Here is a 20,615-nt window from a genome sequence, read left to right on the forward strand (position 1 = left end):
AAAAACACACTTTGTTGCCTTTCCTATGTGAAACGCTTGAATTAATTCAAGCCACCTTGATCTGGGAGAAGAGAAGAGGAAAATGATGGGGACTTCAATGCAGTAAATAAACTTTCAAATGGTAGTGGAATCTCCCCCAAAATGCTTTCACAGGTCTTCCTGCTAAAGCGCTTACAGGATACAGGGATACAGATAGTTAGTCACATCCTCACCCTAACTGCCATATGTTTCTCTCATTCCTGTGGGGAACTGCCACAAGGTTTGAGGGGTGGAAGAATTAGAGTTTCTGACCCCCTTTTCTCTCCATCTCCTGCCTATGCCAACAGAGGACTGCAAAGCTTATGACTACAGACAGATCGTGAGATTGGCTTAAGGACAAGGAGATTTAAAAAACAGAACAACAAAACCTGAGAGTTCATATTTCCTTGTGGCTTCTAAGGTTTTAGGATACACTCATGTTGTTTTTCAAAGCTCTTCTCCCCAGTCAAGAAGGCTATAGATTGACTTTTTATTAATGAAGCACATTGATTTTGAACTAATCACTTGATTAGGAGCTCTAGTATTAAGAAATTAAAGAGCTTTTTAAACTATTCAAAGGTTATTATGCCCTCAACACTTCGCTGACTTTTTTAAACTACAAAATTTCATTTCAGTCACTTCCCTATTAATTACATACTTTAAAAGCTGCTGATGTTGCCTCCAATACTTAGAAAAACCTCCCATTTTAGACTTTTTTTCCATCCCCAAGTGCATCTCAATTTTACTTCGGAGGATACTTCCAGGCAAATAGGTTTTTTGTTTTTTCCTTGGGACTAGCACAGACTAATTCAATTACAATTAGCTATCATGTACAATGCAGAGTAGTCTTAAATGTTCAATTCTGTGGGTTGTTTTTCAGCAGAAGGTTTATTTTTCTGTGTTTTAATTAACTTCGGACTTGGAAGTACCAACTTTAAGCCAGATTCAGTAGGGAGCAGTGGTATTTCATATACTGCGGGATTTTATCCAAAATGCCTATATCTTTAGCTAGAAATATTAAAGCTAAAGGCATTCAGGTTTTGGACTGTAAATTTAAGCAGCAACATCCTTACAAAGGTAACAAAATAAAAGCAACCTGGTTGGACAAAAATACTTACTGCCTGCAGATCCTCAGATCTTTGCAACAGATTTAAAAATCGAGGTAATTTTTTTTAGGTTCCTATTCATGAATTTAGATGCTTAGCTTTAGTGACTGACATTTGAAACTTTTCATCCAAATAATCAAAAGTCAGTGTGCCTTGTGAAGCCACAGATTATAAAGCCCTCCTCCCTCTTACAGGCAGCGAAACCACATGCAGAGAGCCAGACTCCTCTGTCCGTGTAGCCATGCTGAACTAGGGCACACATGCAAAACAATCCTTTAGCCCATCATGAAAGAGTCAAACCTAGTTACACAGATGTCTCAAAGGCTTTCTGAAGACACTAGGATTTTCTTCCATGGGTCCCAGTAGATTTCGGAAGAAGTCTATGGTAACCTGAAGAATAACAGCAGTGGCCAGCTTGCACCACAGCACTTTTCATCCATGTACCACTGAACTTCATATTACTGAAACCTCCCCACCCCTGTTTTTGGCACAGTATAAAAGGGGCCTGTAAGTTAAAAGATTTGTCAACATCAGCCAACAGAACAGAACTAGATCCAGCACTCGATCTGGCTACTCAAGCCTGCTCACAATTTTTAATAGTCCTATTTCTCCCCAAGTTTCACTTGGCGTTCCTTCTTTGCAGTGAAGAAGCTCCTCCATTAGCAAAACAGGCTACTTCTAATATCTCCTCCACCCTTAGTCCACTGAGGTATCACAGAGCACTGTGGTTTCATGACAGGGAATTGATGAGATCTCATCTGTATTGGTGAATTACTAAACAATAAAAGCTCTGTGTTCATGTGAACATCCCAGAGACAAAAAAAAGAAAACTCAAAAAGAAGTATAAATGTGTTTATATCCAAAATAGTCTGTAGAAAGTGTACTTTATACAGTTTTATTATTGTTGGTTTTTCCCCAGAAGCATCAGTAGTTTCTTAGCCACGTAACTTGTCAGAGGCTAAAATCTAAATTATGCATCAAAGAGGGAGAGATGGAACTTGAGAGTAATAATGCATTTCAAAACCACCTTTGAATGCACATTTCAGAACAGCAGCCTATAGCTGGGAATGAATGCCCAGTCAGCAAAGGAGGCACAGGAGTAAAAATGACTCTTCTCTTCCATACATAAAAAGCTGGTAGAGATCTTTAGTTTTAAATTTGGCAGTAGCAGGGCTAGATCCTGGAATCCTGAATCAATCTGAAGGACCTCTCTGAGGGGCTTATTCCTCAGCAATGTACTACACAAAATTGAAAAAAAAATTCTTGTATGCAGGGCAGTCAGGTTTGCAGTACTGAATTCCTCCTTCATATGTGACTGACTATCCAAGAGGACATGGCAAATCAATACAGGAACTATGAAATCATATTTCAGAACTGAAAAGAAAAGAATCCTGTCTGTTTCACAGACATACTGCTTTAAGCCCAGGGTAGACTTTCATATAAATACAAATCCTAAAGCCATTACTTTGAAATCTCAAAGAACTTTGCAAAGAATAGATCCCTTTTAGTCATTCGAAAGCTGTTCATTCAAGCTGTTCTAAACAAACCTAGAGCTGAGATATAGTTTTCTACTAAACTTCACTGAAACCTAGAGATGGGTGATCTTTTGTTAATAATTTCTAATAGGCTTCTTACAAGGGGTATTTAGTTGAGGATAAAGAAACTGTGAGTCATATGTAAAAGTTGCTTGTATAGCTTAAATTAGCAGAACTTCCCCCTCAGCTCTTTTGACAACATAGAGACCGCACTGTGAATAGTCTGTCTCTCACAACTGTTTTTTTTTTCTTTCTCTAAGTACTAATTGGAAAGTATTGTACTGTTATTCTTGCAATGGTACTGCTGAAGGATCCCGACATGCTGTCACGCTGACGTCACAAATTACAAGAGTCTATAGTGCCATGGAGATTTATAATCTAAATATACAGGAGAGAAGGACATAGTATATACCAAAAAGAGACAGAGAATGGGTACAAAAAATAGAGGACAGGAGGGCTTTCAGCGTAACCTTAGATGTCTGCAGCCTATGCCCGTAGCCTATGTCTGGGCTAGTAGTCTCATCTCTTTTTCCAGGCAGTGGGGAGAAACGGGCACATCTAGGGCATGAGTCATGCGACCTATTTTAAATGCCTGCCCTAGCTGAAAGTAAACATACCCTAAAAATGCCCCCACTGACTGTAAAGACGAGTCTAGATGGAGGTATCTATACTGTGGATAACTATATTTGGAAAGAAGGATGCCACCTCACGTGATTCATTCACTTTACTGAAACTATCAACAAGATGAGCAATTTAAGATGAACCAGTTTTGTTGGTTTTCTGGAGCAGGCCGCTCTCAGCCTTTCCATCAGGGAAAAGTCCATGCTTACACATCTGTCATGACTGCCATGTCATGAGCCTTTTTCAACTGTCCAAGTTTAATGCCAATTTGCAATGCTGAAATGTGTAACAGTTAGTAAGTAACAAAGCTCTGTGCTCCCAGGTGGCCATTTACACTCTCTTGGTAGAATGCGAAAAAAAAATCTTTTTTTTAATTTGGGAGTGCTACACGCTGCTAGAAAGCAATGGCTCTGAGGTAGTGCACCTCCCCTTACTCTCATTCCCACAACTCTACAGGGCAGATGACGAGGACATGTAACTTCTTATCTCCCAAGCTTTGCTTCTTGACAGGGTTGTGTTGTAAACGAAGGCCCTGACTTCATCACAGTGAGCAAATTTTTATCCTCCACTGATATCAGGGCTCTCTGCTATCAGGGATCCTGATGTCAGGATCAGGGTTTGAATTCATAACAGATTTTTTTCTTCCATCTTTTACCGGCATATCTCATTTTCCTCCTGTGACTAAGTTTACTGCTCCCAAGGAACAGCAGTCACACTGAAATACTAGTTGTAATGTAAGGAGATACAACAATAATCACTGACTAAACAGGAGGAATGAAAAGAACAAGAGCTAGTGGCAGGATTGCTAAATGCTGATCAATGCTGTAAGACAGCTTTTGATTTCTTTAATTAATTATACATTCCCTCATACTTTGTACTGCTGTTGATCTAATTGGACTCCTTATTTTTAGACAACTACAGCAAGAAGAAGATAGGCTGGCAGCTTTCAGAAGCTCAGCTCTAGCCTAATTCTGCTTCGTTCAATACCACTGGGAGGAAAATTAGGTTAATGCTGAGCTTTTTTGAAAATCTCACGCTCTTGATGCAGTTTAGCACAGTGAATGTTTATTTTTCTTGCGGGATGGAGCAATATCTGTGCAGCTCCATCTGTCCATACAAGAATCCATGCATAACTGGGCTTACCATTTGCAAATATCCCAGAACCTTAGCACAGGAAAGAATAAATACCGAGCAGCAGAAAATGATGCTGACGTCTGTCACCTATCAACAGCATTTGCCCTTACATTCAGTTCAGCCTCACTCCATGCCATTTATTTGCACCCCATACAGAATGTCCACCAACGGGCCTTGCAGAGATAAAAGTGTTAAATGTTAATCTGCATAAGAGGCAAAGAGGAATGCACTGAGAAAGGTCTGTTTTCAGCCGCAGTCTGAAATCATATATTGCCCCAGATGAAAGGGACACGGGGAGACCGAGGAGAATGCTCCTGCATTCACACAGTAATTAACATTTCATGGAGCTTTCTTATCTGTGCTTGCCAGGGTGTTTTGTGAAATAGTTGAGAGGTAGGAGCAGTCAGAGGTTAGCAGAAGCAGGTCCGTTCAGAGAACAGAGAAGGACTGAGGCCAAGGTTACTTATCTCACTTCCCTGTACACACACAAAAAGGCAGTCGCTAGCATTCAGAGCACAGGAGCCTGTGGATCTGGAACTAGGAGGCCGTTAGTGAAGGCAAGGGCAGCACTGCCAACTGTCTTGTCATATTTGGTGATTTTCTCTAAACCTTAGCTCCTGTAGTCATGGGACCCCCAAGACATGTACAACTTGTTGAAACACGTGTGTTCTCCTCTTTCAACTTTCTCAGGACAGTCACTTCTGCAAAACTTTCCCACTCTATCTGCAACTGTGGCAGTACGGAAGTGCCTATGGTGGTACAGGTTATCCACTTTCAGATCTAAACTCTTCTATAGTTCTAATCTCACCAGGGTTTTCACTGTCTGCATAAAAGCCCTGCCTGCCTGGATAGATCTATGGCAGACAACTGTATAGAGCATGCCTTAGCTGTCTTTGAACCTTAGGTGTCTCTGAACAACCAGCTCCAGGAATGCAATAACTGACAAAGCCTAGCTTTGGGCAGATGTCTTCCTGATGGTTGATGCTTTTCTTATGACTGGAGCATTTCTGAGGACTTGCTTCTGTGAGGATCCTCCGCTGTCTAATAACAAGTAAGCTCACCTCACAATCTTTTCCAGCTGGTGCACTGCTAGGGTTTCTTATGGCTATCCAAGAACCTATTTTTACAGAAGCTGCAAGACATAAAACATCCTTGATCTCTCTACCTCTTTGTCATGCTGCCTTTAAATTTACTAGTAGGTTTGGAAGCTATTGCAGGGAGTTGGAGACACTCACGGATACACACATACATGCATGCGCACACACATACATATGCAGTACAATCCTATAAGCTTCAGTTCTCTTGAGAACCAGAAAAGAGAAAAGCTTGAAATTCAGTCCCAGGATATCCCCAAAATCTAAAACCTAGAAAAAATGCAAGAAGAAATCACAATTTATTCTTTTTGAATTTTTTGTAAAGTAGTCTTTAAAAACCAAGGGAACTTCAGAATCAATCCTTTTTCACTCTTAGCACCTGTCACTCATTTAATTTATAGCTCTTTCTTATTGCAGCTCCCAAGAGCCCATTCTCTTGGGGGGAGGAGTCATTGTAAGCATAGCTATTATTTTGCAGTATCAACACTCCAAGATGCTTTTCCTGGGTACCGCTGCTGACGTGCCACACTTGCTAATGCCGCTGTTAGTGACAGCTGTCTGGACAGCAAGCAGTCTAAGTAAATCAGTGACATACAGCACAGTCCAGGTTGCCTAGTCAGCACGATGGAGAGAAAAGCTGCAATACTGTTAGGGTTCCAACTGCATTTAAGAAATAATCTGCACTTCTTAGTGCGCTTTCAAGATATCAGACACTCATGCAAAATAGGTAAGATGGGGATCAGTTGTAAAACACTTGCATCATGAATAATTTTAGAAATACACCCCCACATCAGTACTTATACTTCAGAGCGGGGGAGAGCTACACTGTGAAAATGAGGTGATGCTGGTATGTATGTGTGTCTGTCTGTCTAACGATACTCGCCTGAAAAGATCAATCTGGATAACAAGGTCTTCAAGGCAAGCACTCAAAACTTGGCCTCCTACACAACCCTAGCAATAGGATGAGGTGTGCCTCCACATGGGAGATACCCTTCTGGGAAAATGTTAAGGCGAGGTGCTATCTGTCTTTGGTGACTGTTAAGGCAAAAAAAAAAAAAAAAACCTTCACACTCAGACAGCACATCTCATCTGAGAATCCTTATGGTTAAAGTTCTTTACAGAAGGGAAGCCCCAAATCTCCCAGCTTTTAGGTAACTGAGCAATCCGAAACATCGGTAGTCATGTTGGCCAAGCAGATGGATAGAAGCAAGAGACAGGCCAGGCTGTGTCTCTGACCCTCTCGTGTATGCGCTAACACAATGAGCTTTCTCCAGGAAACAGAAACTAGGACTATGTCCGTATTGCTCTCAGTACCTGACTTCTTAGCTCTCAGAAAATAAAATGATAATGGTGAGAAGAGGAAGGAGACAGAACTAGACTCTGGGACTCACTTCACATTGATTCCCTATGTGCAGGGGGATACAACAAGCAGGAGCTGAGCATCTTTATGGCCAGCCCTGTAAAGTTGGCAGGTTTCCAGCAGTGCTTAGCCCCTGGGAATTCCCATCACTTGTGGTCAGATGAAACTGTGTGCTGAGCACTTTTTAAGACCTGACACTGCTTCTGTTTACTCAGATAGCTCAGAAGAGACTGAAGTGATTGGGGGTGAGACATGCTGAGCTGATACTTTATGATCTGTACTGTGGTTGTGCCCTACTGAGATCTGAACCCCACTGTGCCAGACACTGGAGTGTACTGTAGCTGCAGAGAGCATTTTACCATGTTAAACAGCCATCTCAGAGCACAGAAAGGTGAAGTTATTCCTCCACAAACATAAGCAGAGCTGAGAACCGAGTGCTAGAGTAACCAGTATATCACAATACCCCCTAGATTTGGGAGCCCTTAATTCAGGGCTGTGAACTGGGTCAAGGAGAATGCCAGGGCTGAAATGGACAGTTGCATTCCTGGATGCCTCAGCAACCTGTGTTCACAGAGTGGGGCCATGTGGATGATGTGCTGTGCTGTGCTGAAGGTTGTTAACAGACCATTGGTGAGGGTTTTTTTTATTAAGTACAGTTCTGCTCTAGCAACTACACATCCATTTGTTACTTGTTAGCATCAAAACCCCAAGTCTTCAGTGAAGTGAAAAAAATTACTTTTACCTTGGCAAACGCTTGTTCTGAAATCCCTAGAAATTCCACTGGAAGAAAGAATGTACCCAAAGCCTTGCTATGGGTTAACATTTCAGCACGTGCTTTGCAGAAGAGCAGTCAGCATGTGCTTATACCTCATTTAAGTCTCTAACTACATGCTTGAAGCTAAATATATGCATGAGCACTCCCTGGCATAGGGATGATTACTGAATCCAGGCCTCATTAAGGTCTTCCAGATTTGATTTTTTATCTTCCTTTTTGTAATTCACTTATTTATTCTGCAAACAGTAAGTCCTGTAAGTAGGCTCTGCTTTGTGAGCTATCTTGTTCAGGTCAGTATCATTAGATACAGGAATAAAGACTATATGCATTGGTAAGAACTGGCAAGACTGTTTACCAGTTCATCACTGGCTATAAGAAAAGTATGCACGAAAATATTCCCAGGCTGTGATAAAGTTTTCTCATTACACTCTCAGATCCTTCTTTATCTCAGTGTTTCTCAGTTTTTCTCCTTATCACCACTCTTCATTTCCTGTTCCCTTTTAGACTTCAAACATATATATTTTTAACATGGCTTTTTTTAACCCTTCCACAGTTAATATTTAAACCTTTCAGAGACTCTTGGCTAGACTGTGACCTCATGTGGAAATCCCAGATAACTTAAATGGACTATAGAGGGACATTTTTAATATATAATCTTGTATCTCACTTTAAAGCCTGGCCAAGTTAAAAATTTCTCCTTGTAATTTATTTTTATAACAGCAAAATAATTGTGCTGTGCACTTCTATAGTTTCTGCCACTTAAGGTTGGTAAAGTGGGATAACTGGAAAAAGGCGGATACTAATACAGTAATACTTCATTCAGATTTCGATCTCCCACATTACTTCCATGTGTAAGACTCTCAAAATCATCTAAATTGCCTAAATATACTCATCTTGCAACAAGAAATAGAAGAGACAAACCAAAACAGAGCTAATGGAAAAATCTACACCAAAGTGTCTGATATAGCTGCATTTTACCAGAGCTTTCCTGGTGTCCCGATCTGCAGGAGTATGTTAGAGAGCTCACAACTAGAAAAGACAGACAGCAGTTTAGGACTACAGAGAGGGATCTGAAGGAGACCAAATACAGTTACCCCCATTGAAACTGGGTAACCAGAGCTTGCTAGCTAACTTTTTTTCTAATGGAAACTTTGATATTACCTTTAACTTGCTTGTTTAACCACATACTTCAAACCTCTGAGGTAAGAAACTGAGACCTCTATGTGGTGTCCTGCGCAAAGACGGAGCTTCTAGTACCATGCTGCTCGCAGCCGCCAGCACTGTTCAGGGGTGCTGTTGCAGCCCTGAGTCAGTGAGAAGTGTGCCTTATTCTTTAGTTCATTAACCCTGCTTTCCCCCATTACCTACAGCACTTTGGGTTTCTTCCCCAGGTCTCCCATACCAACGCTGATGGAACTTGAACCTACTCAGATGGCAAGAAACAGTATGCAAAGAAGATTTCTTTAAATATTTTCAAATAGTAATGCCACTGTAAACAACAAGGCTTAAAAATTTTCCTAAACAGCTGTCTAGAGCAGAAGACTATTTTGAGTCTCTCTTTTTGCCTTTAACCCAGCTATCTGAGCGCCCCACCCTTCTTCCTTCCACCTTCCTTAATTTCTTAGACTTCCTTCTGGTTGCTTTGTATGAGTCTATTTTAGGTGTGAGATCATGGTTAGCTTCTTGCTGGGCATCCACTTCTCATTTTCTGTTTCTGGGGTTTGCCTTTTCAGCAAAGTTGTGAGCCCATTTGTACATACAACACATAAGTTCCCTCGTGATAAACAGACGTTGCCCATAAGGAAGAGAAAATAACTCCTTGAGATGAAAAGAAGGTGTTAGAGTGAATATACCTAGGTTCTCTGAAGAACAGGAAATAATGCAGACTGACTAGTGCAAGGCATACAGAATTAAGCTGGCTGAGTCCAACTGTCAGATATGGGTGTCTTAACTCTTCTGTCTCTGGCATGTAGATGTTCAGACTAATCTCAAAATGTCATTGCTTTGATATTAACCATTGTCTTTAATACTAAGTTCCAGATACTGCCAGAGTGAGGATCATGAAGCCTTACTGTGAAGCTTACTGTAAAGCCCACAGATGGATTTAATTGTGATATATTCTCTTAAATCTACCAGATGGAAATGAACTGAAACAGCAAATGGTTTGGCTACGGGTTTGGCTATGCAGGCCCCAGCCTGATGCTCCACCTTCTGCAAACAGCCTTTGGGAGTGCTTGTTGTACATTCACGTCCAGTTTAGCACAAACTTCACTGCTGTCAAGTCAGAGCAAGCCTAGCCAAACATTCAAACTCTCTCTCTGACACATGATATGAAGACCTAGACTCTGATCTAGAAAGAAGTTTGGATCACAAGCTTCAAACTGAGTAGCTCGATGCTTTGTTCTCAGGGTTTAGCTATGCCATCTTGATGTTGACCTATGTTATCTTCATCAGTTTCCAGTTTCCTCTCTGCTGGCCTGGGAAGGCTTCCCCATAGTTGGTTTACTACATCTCTGTGGAGTACAAGTCAGTGCTCCATTGGCAGTCAAAAGGAGCTAAAATCACAGGGCTCCCACTACTGATAGTGGGAGCAGCGCATCAAAACCTCCTCCTATTACATTGAGACTTCATCCCAGAAAGTCAAGGACTTGGTGGCTTGTGTAACTGAGGTTCCTGGCACAGCCCAGTGTGACCGACTTCATAGAACAACAGCTTTCTGGCAAATTGTGCAACTGCACCACCCCCAAACTTCCTGTTTTGAAACCCCAAGAAGCTGGAAAATGTTAACATTGGCACTTTAAAGTGCTAGTTGTGGCAGTTTTTTCTCTTCTTCCTAAAGATCTGCATAATAATAATAAAAAATTCTACATACAAAAGAGTACAGTGGGGCTGCCTTAAGGAACTGGGGGCACAGAAACAAGTACACACCTCTCTGAGGAGCCTCTGAGCCAGGCAGAGCATGGCATGTTAGAGCATCCACAGCAAAATCTTCCCCTCTTCCGTGACTTTGTGATGTTAGACAGCTCATTGTCTCTCCACATCCTAGCTCCCCTTCTGTGAATTAGGGTACATGTGACATGCTCCACTGCTGTGACTATTTCTTAGTTTTATGGCAGCAGTTCCTAGTGATTCCAGCTGGAGCTGTGCTAGGCACTGCAGAGATACCTGATGAAAAGACGGTCGCCAAACACACGAGCCATGTAATTCTCGCGTAAGGGGAGAGAGGACAGATGGAGAGGCAGGTGCACATGAAGTGGCAGAGAGACAATTGTGATTCACGTGTTGAACAGCATTCACAGGGCACCAAGTGCCACAAACTACCACCTGGCCCATCTTTTCACTCTGGCAAGCTGTGTGGCAGACTGACACATTGTCTAAAAGCTGCCTGTGATGGGGAAAAAAGGGCCCTAGCAATAAGAGGACCTTGGTACAGAGAACAGAGATGCAGCAAATTTCTGTTCTATTCCAAGTCATTTCTGTATAGGAAGAAGAAAAGTTAGAAGGAAGAAAGCATCACGTTTGTCTTGAACGCTGTGAGGGAACTTATTTATTTCCAATCAGCATGACAACTGCTTCCTTTTCTGGCTGTCACTGAAACTCCAGATGGTACATTTGAGCATACTTAAACCTCTAACTTGGCTCCTTACAAAGACATTGTCTTCCTGGTTAGCTAAAAATGTACTAGCAGTATTGGAATAAAAGCTCTTGCTCTCCTGCACTGTACTAAATATTTGAATAATAAAATCTTGGTCACTCTGCAGCAGTCTGGCCAGTATTCAAATTAAGTATTTGAAGGAGATGAGCCTCTGCTGTATGTGCTCCATTTTTAACCACCTTCTATTTGAAATTATTTGTATTATCAATATTTGAGGATTTTTGCTAATATTCAGAACTCTGCAAACCCTTTAACAATGGCAGTCATTAGCTGTCTCCATTATCCCTATCACTCTTTTCCAGTGCTTGTTCTGCATCAAAATTTTGAACCTTTGTGAATCACCCAGCTGAGGTGCTGCCTACTCTTACGACTTTGTTAAGGAATTTTGAGATGTCACTTCCTTACATCTCCCTCTCCAGGAGTCATGTTATTTCAGAGACTGCTAGTCTTCATTCAAGTGGAAATACATTTCTAGATTCACATATATGTAAAAAAGCTTAAGGAAGTGAACTAAGAAGCCAGACAACAAGTGTAATCCAAAACAAAAACTGCTAAGAAAAACAATATAATGATTTTAAGCAAAGCTCATGATGTTTTTTACCATTTGAAGCTGGGCACTGCGGTGACTGAAAGCAAATAATGGTAATATCTATATATTTTTGTAAGAGCCATTAAAGGTCCCAAACTACTCAGAGGCCTATTGAGCTACAAGTTGGGTAAATACCTGGAGAGCTCCTATCTCAAAGACCTTACAGTATAACTAAACAAAGGGAGTTTTATTTTCATTTTAGAGTTGAAGTGACAAAAGAAGGACAGAGGAATTTTGATGGTGTATGACCAACTCAAATCAGCCAAAATACCTGAGTGCCATTCATCCTCCATCATGCAGGGACCTTGTGGAGTGGCTAGCAACTGGGAACTCAAGACTTAAGACATTTCAGTCCATGCCGTAAAACGCTGTACTATTGTTGTTTTAAAGAAAGCAATATCCTGTTTCCTTTTTAAACTGTGTATCTCTTTAAAAATGTTAAGTGGCTGCTACATTCTTCTCTTTGTCCTGGATGCTTTTTACGAGGCTGTACTTCCCTTTTTTTTTCTTTAACAAGCTGGCTAAGCAGAGGATTAAGGAATGACTTAGTGCACATGTGCTAAAGAAGGGAGAAAGAAATCCGCCTTCAAAAATCTTACATAACTGAGAAAGAAAGAAAGAACACATAAAACACAGACACACGCTCAGGCCCTCACTCTTTGCACTCAAAAACAGTTGTCATCATCATGTGGCCAGACTGCAGTTTGCCAGCTGGACTGTCCTCTGAAAAAAGAACTTTTTAAATTTTGGAAACAAGAAATACACAACAGCACACTTCCCAGACTTCTTTCTCACAGAGTTTCCCATTTCTCTCTCTTTCCTATTACTTGACTTTGGTATTCAGTAATTGGGAGTAAGCAGCCACCACTTGGGAAGGAGGAGGAAGAGAACTACTGAGCCTTATCATGCTGTCAGGCACCTTCTATAAATATTTATGTGACCTACAGGATATGGCACAGTTTGAAATCTTGCAGTCTCTGTAGCCACTGTGCAGTCATGCAGTTCCCTGTACTCCTCTGTAAGTTTTGTACTTCAGAAAAGACCTAGGTCTTTACATAGCTGTGATCTGCTTATAGCATTCGCTGACCTAAATTGAGGATGTTGTACCGAACTGCGTGTTCTTAAGTGGATCTCAGCATATAGCAATCAAGTCCTATTTTGCGGAGGATGTAGCTGCAATTAGAGTCACTCGGCTAAACGTGAGGAGGACTTTATGTACTACATCATGTGTGAAAAGCAACAGAATAAGCTAAGGTAATGTTTGAGGGATCAAGCCAAAGCTCAGTGAAGGGAAGAAGAATTATTTCTCCTGCCACGCACTTACGTTGCAATTGAGTGGTTTCTTCCTTGCAACAATACCTGGGTACTCTTTTTTTTCAAACTGCAGAGAAGGAACACACACAACCCCCACCCTAAACAGGAACTCAATCCCTAATGATATCTTCAATGTCCTATCCCTATTTATGGAAGTCAGGTCACCCAAATGAGAACAGAAACAGTATCTCATGATTTTTGGTGACCAACTGAATTCTGAGTATTGAGTATTCAAAGGAACGCATTTGAATAACCCACTTCACACCACCTGGAAAGAACACCTCACCACAACCAAATTTGCTTGTACAGCACGTAAGCGATTCTTGAGACAATCAGTAAATTATGCGGAATTTGATTATTTTTCCCTATATCAAATAATCAAGCAATTAGATGGACAGAAATTTTGCTCGCAAAATTCTTCAATGTGCAATTGTTTATTTAAAGCCTAAAATAGACACAGTTCCACTACTGTGCTGTTAATGGGACAAACGATTTGATGAAAACTGCAAAAATATAGGAAGCTGTAAAGGTCGTTTGGCGGATAATTTGGCAACAAGCATACACAAAAAAGCTGGGAAATCTACTGCTTGCAAAGAATTTATAACAGCTTGCCTTCACATATTGCTATATGACAGGATTTGAATTCAGGACCTTCTGTACCAGTGCTGAGTCTGACATGTAAGCTAAAGGGGTAATTAACTATTAGGCTTCCAACCTGTACCCAGGCTGAAAAGCATGCTCCAAACAGCAACCAGAGCTGCATCTAGAAAAGACCTTTTTCCTGTTGTCATTCCCTGGCATGAGCCAGTGTTTTGATTCTGTTCTTTTACCATAAACCAACATAGACTGAAAAAGACAAATTTTAAATAGATATACCTATTTAAACATATACTTACATAAATACATATTGAAAAAATATAAATACAGATAAGCAAGCAAAAATAAAAGTGACTATTTTATAATCCTAACAAAAATGTTCTACTTCACAGCACTCCTCTTTCAAACAACCTAATTTGGCATAAAATACGATCCATAATTCCTATCTTATCAAGTCAGGCAGCTTCAAACTGAACCTAATGATGATGAAAGCCAAGTTCTTCCATCATGTTTAATGCAGTTTCCAACAAATCTTTATTTACACAGCTAAATATTTTATGGGCCAAAGATTTAGGGCTACTTGAAATGTTGAATTCATCCCTCCAGGGAGTTTTGTTCATAGATAAGAAGTTTGTCTAGGCTTGAGGCACATAATAAAAGGGAAGATACAGTCATTCCCTTTCTTTCTTTTACAGGCTGCCTCCATCCTTCCATTCCTCATTCACAAATCCCTTGGTGCCTCTGTAGGAAGACAACTCGTAGGTGGATCTGAGGTAGAGACTGCTGTTAGCATTTTCTTTCGCCTCTGTGAGCAGCCACGTACAATGCAGCAAGCTCCTTCTTACGAACTTAGGGAGGTCAGTCGTGCTGGCGGCAGGGTATGAATCTGCTTATTACAGCAAGAGAAGAGCCAATGGAAACAGGGAAATTCTGTTCTAAACAGCAGCCAGAGGGGCCAGCTTTATAGGAATTAAATATCACTTCTAGATAACAAACAGGCTGTCTGGACCCGAGGGTTCAAACCAGCTGTGTGAATCAGCCTGTGTGTATTTGAATGTGTGAGGAGCGAGGTGGAGAGGAGGTTGCCTGCAGCGGTAGCAGCATCTCTGCTCTGTGTGTACCTAGAGAGCCAGCTCTTAGGGCTTTAATCTCTCCAGCAGCTGCAGCTAAGACTTGCCCAGGATGGAGACTCAGAGCCCTGCGCAGCCTTAGTGCCTGGCTTCACCTCCAGTCCAGGGTCATGCACAGAATCTGGGGGGGAAAACAAGCACTGATCTTCCCCATCCCATCCCAGTGCCTTGCACATCAGCCAGAGATCTCTCCCACTGCATACTTTTAACCAATAAAATGCAATGCAGGTGCAGAAAAGAAATATCTCACAGTAGTCCTCCTCTGGCCCTTGCTCTTGTACTATTAGCTTTTCCATGTGGTGGTTCATTACCCTGCAACTTACTGTACCATTGGCAGCAATACACACCCTCCTTTTTCTTTTTTAATTGGACTAGAATAAAAAAGCCGAGCAATTAGAGAGGAAGGATTTCTACGTGGTGCTACTGAGACCGAAGGCTCTCTTTACGGTTAATGCATCATTCCCCATTACAATCATTTCCTCTGAAGTAAATGGGATTTTGCCAGTATACTTTATGTTTATTGATAAATATTTCCTCAAGCTGAATTGGCATTCCCCTGTTGCCTTTTTCTCTACTCTCAAATTGCAGGAAGCCAAAAATCCTTCAACAGTAATGAGTTAAGTTCTGTGGCATGCAGAGTTGTGTGCACTTCCATGAAGCAGGCTCAGGTTAAAATGGGCACCATTTTACTCATTAATATGTATTCCAGGGCAGTAACACTAGTTCTGCTGTAATACCTCAAGCTCAGAGGTCACGTGTTTAGCTGGGAGGCTTCCTAGCAATATTTTGATACTGTTTAATTAGTGATTTAGTGGGGGAAGAATTCCCTTGTGCCTTGACATTGAAGAGTGTCACAGGGAGGCCTTTGAGGCTGAAGAATCAAAAAATACCATTCTTTGTGGTGGCTGGAATTCCTGCAGTGCTTTTAGAAGACACTGCTAGTAAATCCTCCATATCCAGACCTGCAGTTGCACATAGCATCTCCCTCACTTTCTGTTCCAAATTGCTGTTATGTATTTATTTAACTACTGTTAAATCAATGACCTGTACTTTATCTCAGAGGCAGCAGCAGTTAAGAGAGGCAGGAACTGGGTTGGTCAAGGAACTAGCAACGTCACACAAAGCTTTTCACCTTCTGTCTCAATCCAGCCATAATTGCTGCATGACCAGAAGTGTGTGATGGCAGTTTGGTGAATTCTGAAAAATAAGTTATTTTCAGACTTTTTTCCATTCTGGTACATCTGTGTCACAAAATCACTTCTTAACTGCTAGCCACAATGCTAAGGCCAACACTTGCTATCCACCATGAGTAAAACTGAGCAACTAAGCCATAGCTAGTCACATAATTAAGTGACCTGGTTTCCTCAGGAGCTGCATACCTTCATACCACTGCAGTGGCAGTCTTCCAGCTCCCACCGCACTCAGTGGTTGTGAAAAACGGGCCACTTCTTTAAGTGTCCAAACATAGTTGCGACTAGTTTCAAGCACTCAGCTTTAAAAACGTTGGTCTTGATCAGGCCTGGGAGCTGGAGCACTTGGAGAAATGGTCCTCTCTACGTTCTGGCTGGGGCATACAGAAAAGGCATTTGGGAGGGATTCTGCGCATGCCCTATTTTGTGACTGACTAGAGGCTGTCTTCATCACTGTGCTCAGCACTAAATAAAAAAGAGAGTCTTTTAGCTTCAAGGCCCATGATAAAAATATACCTTGGCTTTTGTTAGCATTATGCAGTATTTCCTCCTTGCAATGAAAATTAAATTGAAAAGGGAGTTTCTGGTCCCCATGGAAGAGATAGGCACCTTTTGAAATCAGTCATGAACAAAAGTGCATGGAGCCCAGCCTAATGTTTTCTAACGCCCTTTCGCCCTTTCGGGGTCCTGAGAGTACAAAGACAGCAGAGAGCGAGCTGCAATCAATTCCAACAGAGCTCTATTGTGCTATTTGTTCCAAGGAAACATCAATTCATTAAGTGAACAAGTCAACAAGGGTGGGTGGCAGAACCGTCTGTCCTGCTAGATTGTGCATGACTCCTTCAAAGATCCACTCTGGGGTCTGGAGAGAGTAAATATTAAGTGAGAGACAGCTTGTCTGCCCTCGCTTTGCAACAGTAGAAATTGCTCATTTCAAAGCCAGGGCTTTACCGAGAGTGCGTTTTTAATTCACTACCTTGGATTCAACACATATAGAACATTTCAATGGCAAGATCTATGGTTAGGAGAGTCAAATTTTAATAGCATTTTAAAGAGCGTAAACAGCCTATATGAGAGGGGAGGTGAACTGGGCAAAGGCAATGTAATAGAAATGGAAGGATGAAAGAGGGCTAGGGAAAAATCCATGGCCAGACAGTCAGGTGAGGCAGCTCAACATTGCTCTGTTCAAGAAGCAACCGCCCTGGAAGATTCCCAGGCTGTGCAAAGGGAGAGCCTTTTGGGGGATTACTTTTCAAAGCAAAGCAGTGGCTGCTGGCAAAACGCATCTGAGGCAGACTAGGCCAAGGTCAGCAAGATAGAACAGACCAAACAACGATGCTGGCTGCACAAGAAACATCCTTCTAAAAGGCAGGTGCTTGGACTAGCGCTCCACTGATCTCAGATGAATGCTGGCAGATAAGGGCAGCAAAATGCTTCAGGAGGAAGTATTTTCATAATCACACATTTGCAACACAGCCCTTTTTTGCAGCATTATCTTTCTGCCTTCCTCTTACTCTCAAAATGAACAAAAATATGTATATTCAAGGGGTGGGGAAGCAAGAGCAGAGCTGAAACACAGCTGAGTCAACAACACGTGTCTACTCGCAAGTGGGTAACGTTTCATATTCCCGCGTGGTTATCAGAATGCCTTCCAAAGTCATCACTGCAGGCAGAACGGGAGACAGAGGCACGCTAAATGTACTACGCTACAGGCAGAAACAAGTAATGCTGAAAGGTCCCAGCTGCCCTAATCCTAGAGCCACGGATAAGACCCTGGAGTCATGACTCCCAGCCCCTTGCAGTCACTTGAACCCATTTCCTTTAACCGACCCAGCAACATGTTCTCGCAGCAGATAATACAGGGTGTAATACACTGATCCTGTCCATTTGGTCAGACCCATTCCCTCCGGTTTAAAGATGTCAGCAAGTCTTGACATCGCTATTAAGCTGTAACATACCATATTTAGTAAGATTAGGTTATGGGTTGAGCACGGCTGGTGCAAAGTACAACTTTCCCTGTCTTCAGTCAGATTTTCTGTTGCTACCAGCCAGCAGGCAGCTCTGAGACACACTGTGTGACCCACAGAGCAAAAGGGAGGCAGCTGCTTAGGCCAAATGAACAACAGGAGAATAAAACTGGCTGTTGCCTTTGTCAGTCCCTGGACTGCATCTCCGCTCTTGCTTAACACGCAGAATGGCAGCCAGCTAGCTCGTCTTTACCCTCAGTATGAAGTACACTAGTGGCTGAATGTGTTCCCTGTATGCTGCTGTTAAAGATTCCTCTGCTTGCAACTGAGGTATGGTGGGTTTGTAGGATGTAGATTCTCTTCTGGCACTGCTAGTTTGTAGGATCCCTTCCTCTTCTCTGGCTTCATGTGAGAACTACCCAGAGATCCTGCTGTAGCCTTTTCCAAAGATTTCTTCTCAAAAATCTCTGCCCTTCAGACCTTCCTCTACCCACCCCATTTTGCATGAGCGTGTGCTGAGGGGTTATCTGTTGTGAATTAGATTAAACCAACATCCTGTACCTCCTGCTTCCTACTACACCTGTAGCACTTACGGGAAAGCAATACTCCCCTTCCTCCCTTGAGTAGGAAGCTATGAAATAATTTGTTTATGGGAAATTTTGCCTCCTGACGCCAAACAGAGGGGCTGACTTTTGCCCCAAGACCCTAATGTTTCTATCCCTTTCTGCCTCCCTCATTCACAATTTTTGCTATATAAATATTTATGCCTTTTGGATTCTGGGTGAATTTTTCATTTTGGCAGTCACTAGCGTTACAAAGCTGAGCTGATCCACAGCTGCATGTCAGCACTGATGTCTAGCATTTGGGAAACACTATTTGGATAGAAAGGCACTGTGTCCACAAGCTAAACAGCACTCCACTGGTTTGTTCTGTAACCGAAAAACTTGCTTCACAGAAGACTTTAGTTTTCCTAGCTGGAATGAAAAGGGATATATAAGCATCTCGAAGGGAAGAAGGGAAAAGAAGAGTACTTCCAATGTAGCAAGGTCTGAACAGAGCTAGCAGTTTTGGGCAGGTTATTTCAACACGAAAAAAAATCTTTGCCTTATGCCCCCTGGTGGCAGCTGACTTTTTCTCATCAGTGCTACTGAGGTGTCTGCACTTTCTGATCTAAACCTTTAGATTTCCATGCTGAGCAAGCGACTAGTAAATACATCGTTAAATGCTAATAACTAGGGGTCTGAAATAAGGTGTTTCACTATTCAGGAAAACACCAAGCAGGGAAAAAAAACAGAGGTTCGTATCTCATACTTTGACTGAACAGGTTGCATGACTTTGTTCCTCAAATGGTTTAAGGTACTGTACTGGTTTCCCCTTAAAGAAGTTCTGTTCATAAAGGACATTGATTGGACAGGTGGCATGTCTGAGAGGCAGCCACAGGGTAGAGGAAATCACTCTGGAAAGCGTATTGCTTCAGCTTCTAAACACACCAGTACAGCTTTTCCCCAGCAAGGGCCCACAGAGCTCAGTGAGACTGGCTCCTCGCACTAGGAGGAAATAACACAGCTGTAGTGTTGCTGACTGCAAGCTTCTGAAAACCACGAGCCGGTCCCTCACCTCATAATCAGATCACAAAAAAGAATCCTGAAATTAGGCTAAATAAATACAGGACTAGTTTCACACTACAGGACATGCTTGGTTTATACATTCAAGCCCTTCTCTTCAACTACAATTGAGCTCAGATTTGCCGAGATGAACATGGGACTACAGGAACAATTCTGCTATTGTCCTGACATTTCGGCTTTGTAGAGGAAGTTCCTTCATCCGAGAGTCATCCCTCCCGCTCACTGCTGTTTTACAGAGCTACTGGCTTAGGCATCTTTTGAGTTTGCTAAGGCTCATTTCTGCAGGACCTGGTGTGCCCATGGCATTCCTCACAAACATGTCCTAACTTCTTCCCAAAGACCTCTGTGGGTGAAAACTCCCCTCTCCCCCTCCCGAAGCAGTCTAATCTAGCGTTTCACTATACATTATCTTATGAACTGTCACCTACTTTCTAAACCTAAATCTTTCTTGCTAGAATTTAGGCTTATTCTTTCTTATCCTATCCAACATGGACTTAGGGAATAAATTACTCCTTTTTTCTCTGCCGCTGCCTCTTATGGCTTCAATACAGTGGGTAGGTGTATGGCTGTAATTACTTTAACTGAGCCAGGCTTCACCCCAAAATTTGACCCATAGCTTTTCTGTAAGTATTTATAATATATAACCCTATTTAGAAGTAATTAAGGTAGAACTTCACTCTTAATTAATGTGAGGTTAAAGATGTCTGTCTTGCTTGATTAAAGCAATAGATAAAACTATATCCATCTAATCCAGTAACACTGAAATATTCTTTTCTTTTTATTTTGCCCTCTCCTCAGACAAAAAGCCTTGGCATCCACAGGTGGAAGAAGTGTTCAAGCAGCATGCGACTGGTTGGTATGAAGTAATAAATGTTTAAAAAAAAAAAAAAAAAAACAGTGAATTT

At 41.8% G+C, this 20,615-nt stretch overlaps 1 protein-coding gene across 3 annotated transcripts in view; it reads left to right on the plus strand.

Moving 5' to 3' along the window:
• Nucleotides 1-20,615, plus strand: part of UBASH3B (ubiquitin associated and SH3 domain containing B) — an 80,793-nt gene that overhangs the window by 30,927 nt on the left and 29,251 nt on the right. For 2 of the 3 annotated variants that reach the window (XM_064524285.1, XM_064524287.1), the window contains exon 2: nt 20,509-20,562. In XM_064524285.1, the coding sequence (XP_064380355.1) occupies nt 20,509-20,562 (54 nt within the window). Of the gene's footprint in view, nt 1-20,508; nt 20,567-20,615 lie in introns of all 3 variants that reach the window. The other variant, XM_064524286.1, reaches the window with a different exon arrangement.

The sequence above is a fragment of the Dromaius novaehollandiae genome, chromosome 21, assembly GCF_036370855.1.
Source record: "Dromaius novaehollandiae isolate bDroNov1 chromosome 21, bDroNov1.hap1, whole genome shotgun sequence".
NCBI classification, from domain to species: Eukaryota; Metazoa; Chordata; class Aves; order Casuariiformes; family Dromaiidae; genus Dromaius; species Dromaius novaehollandiae.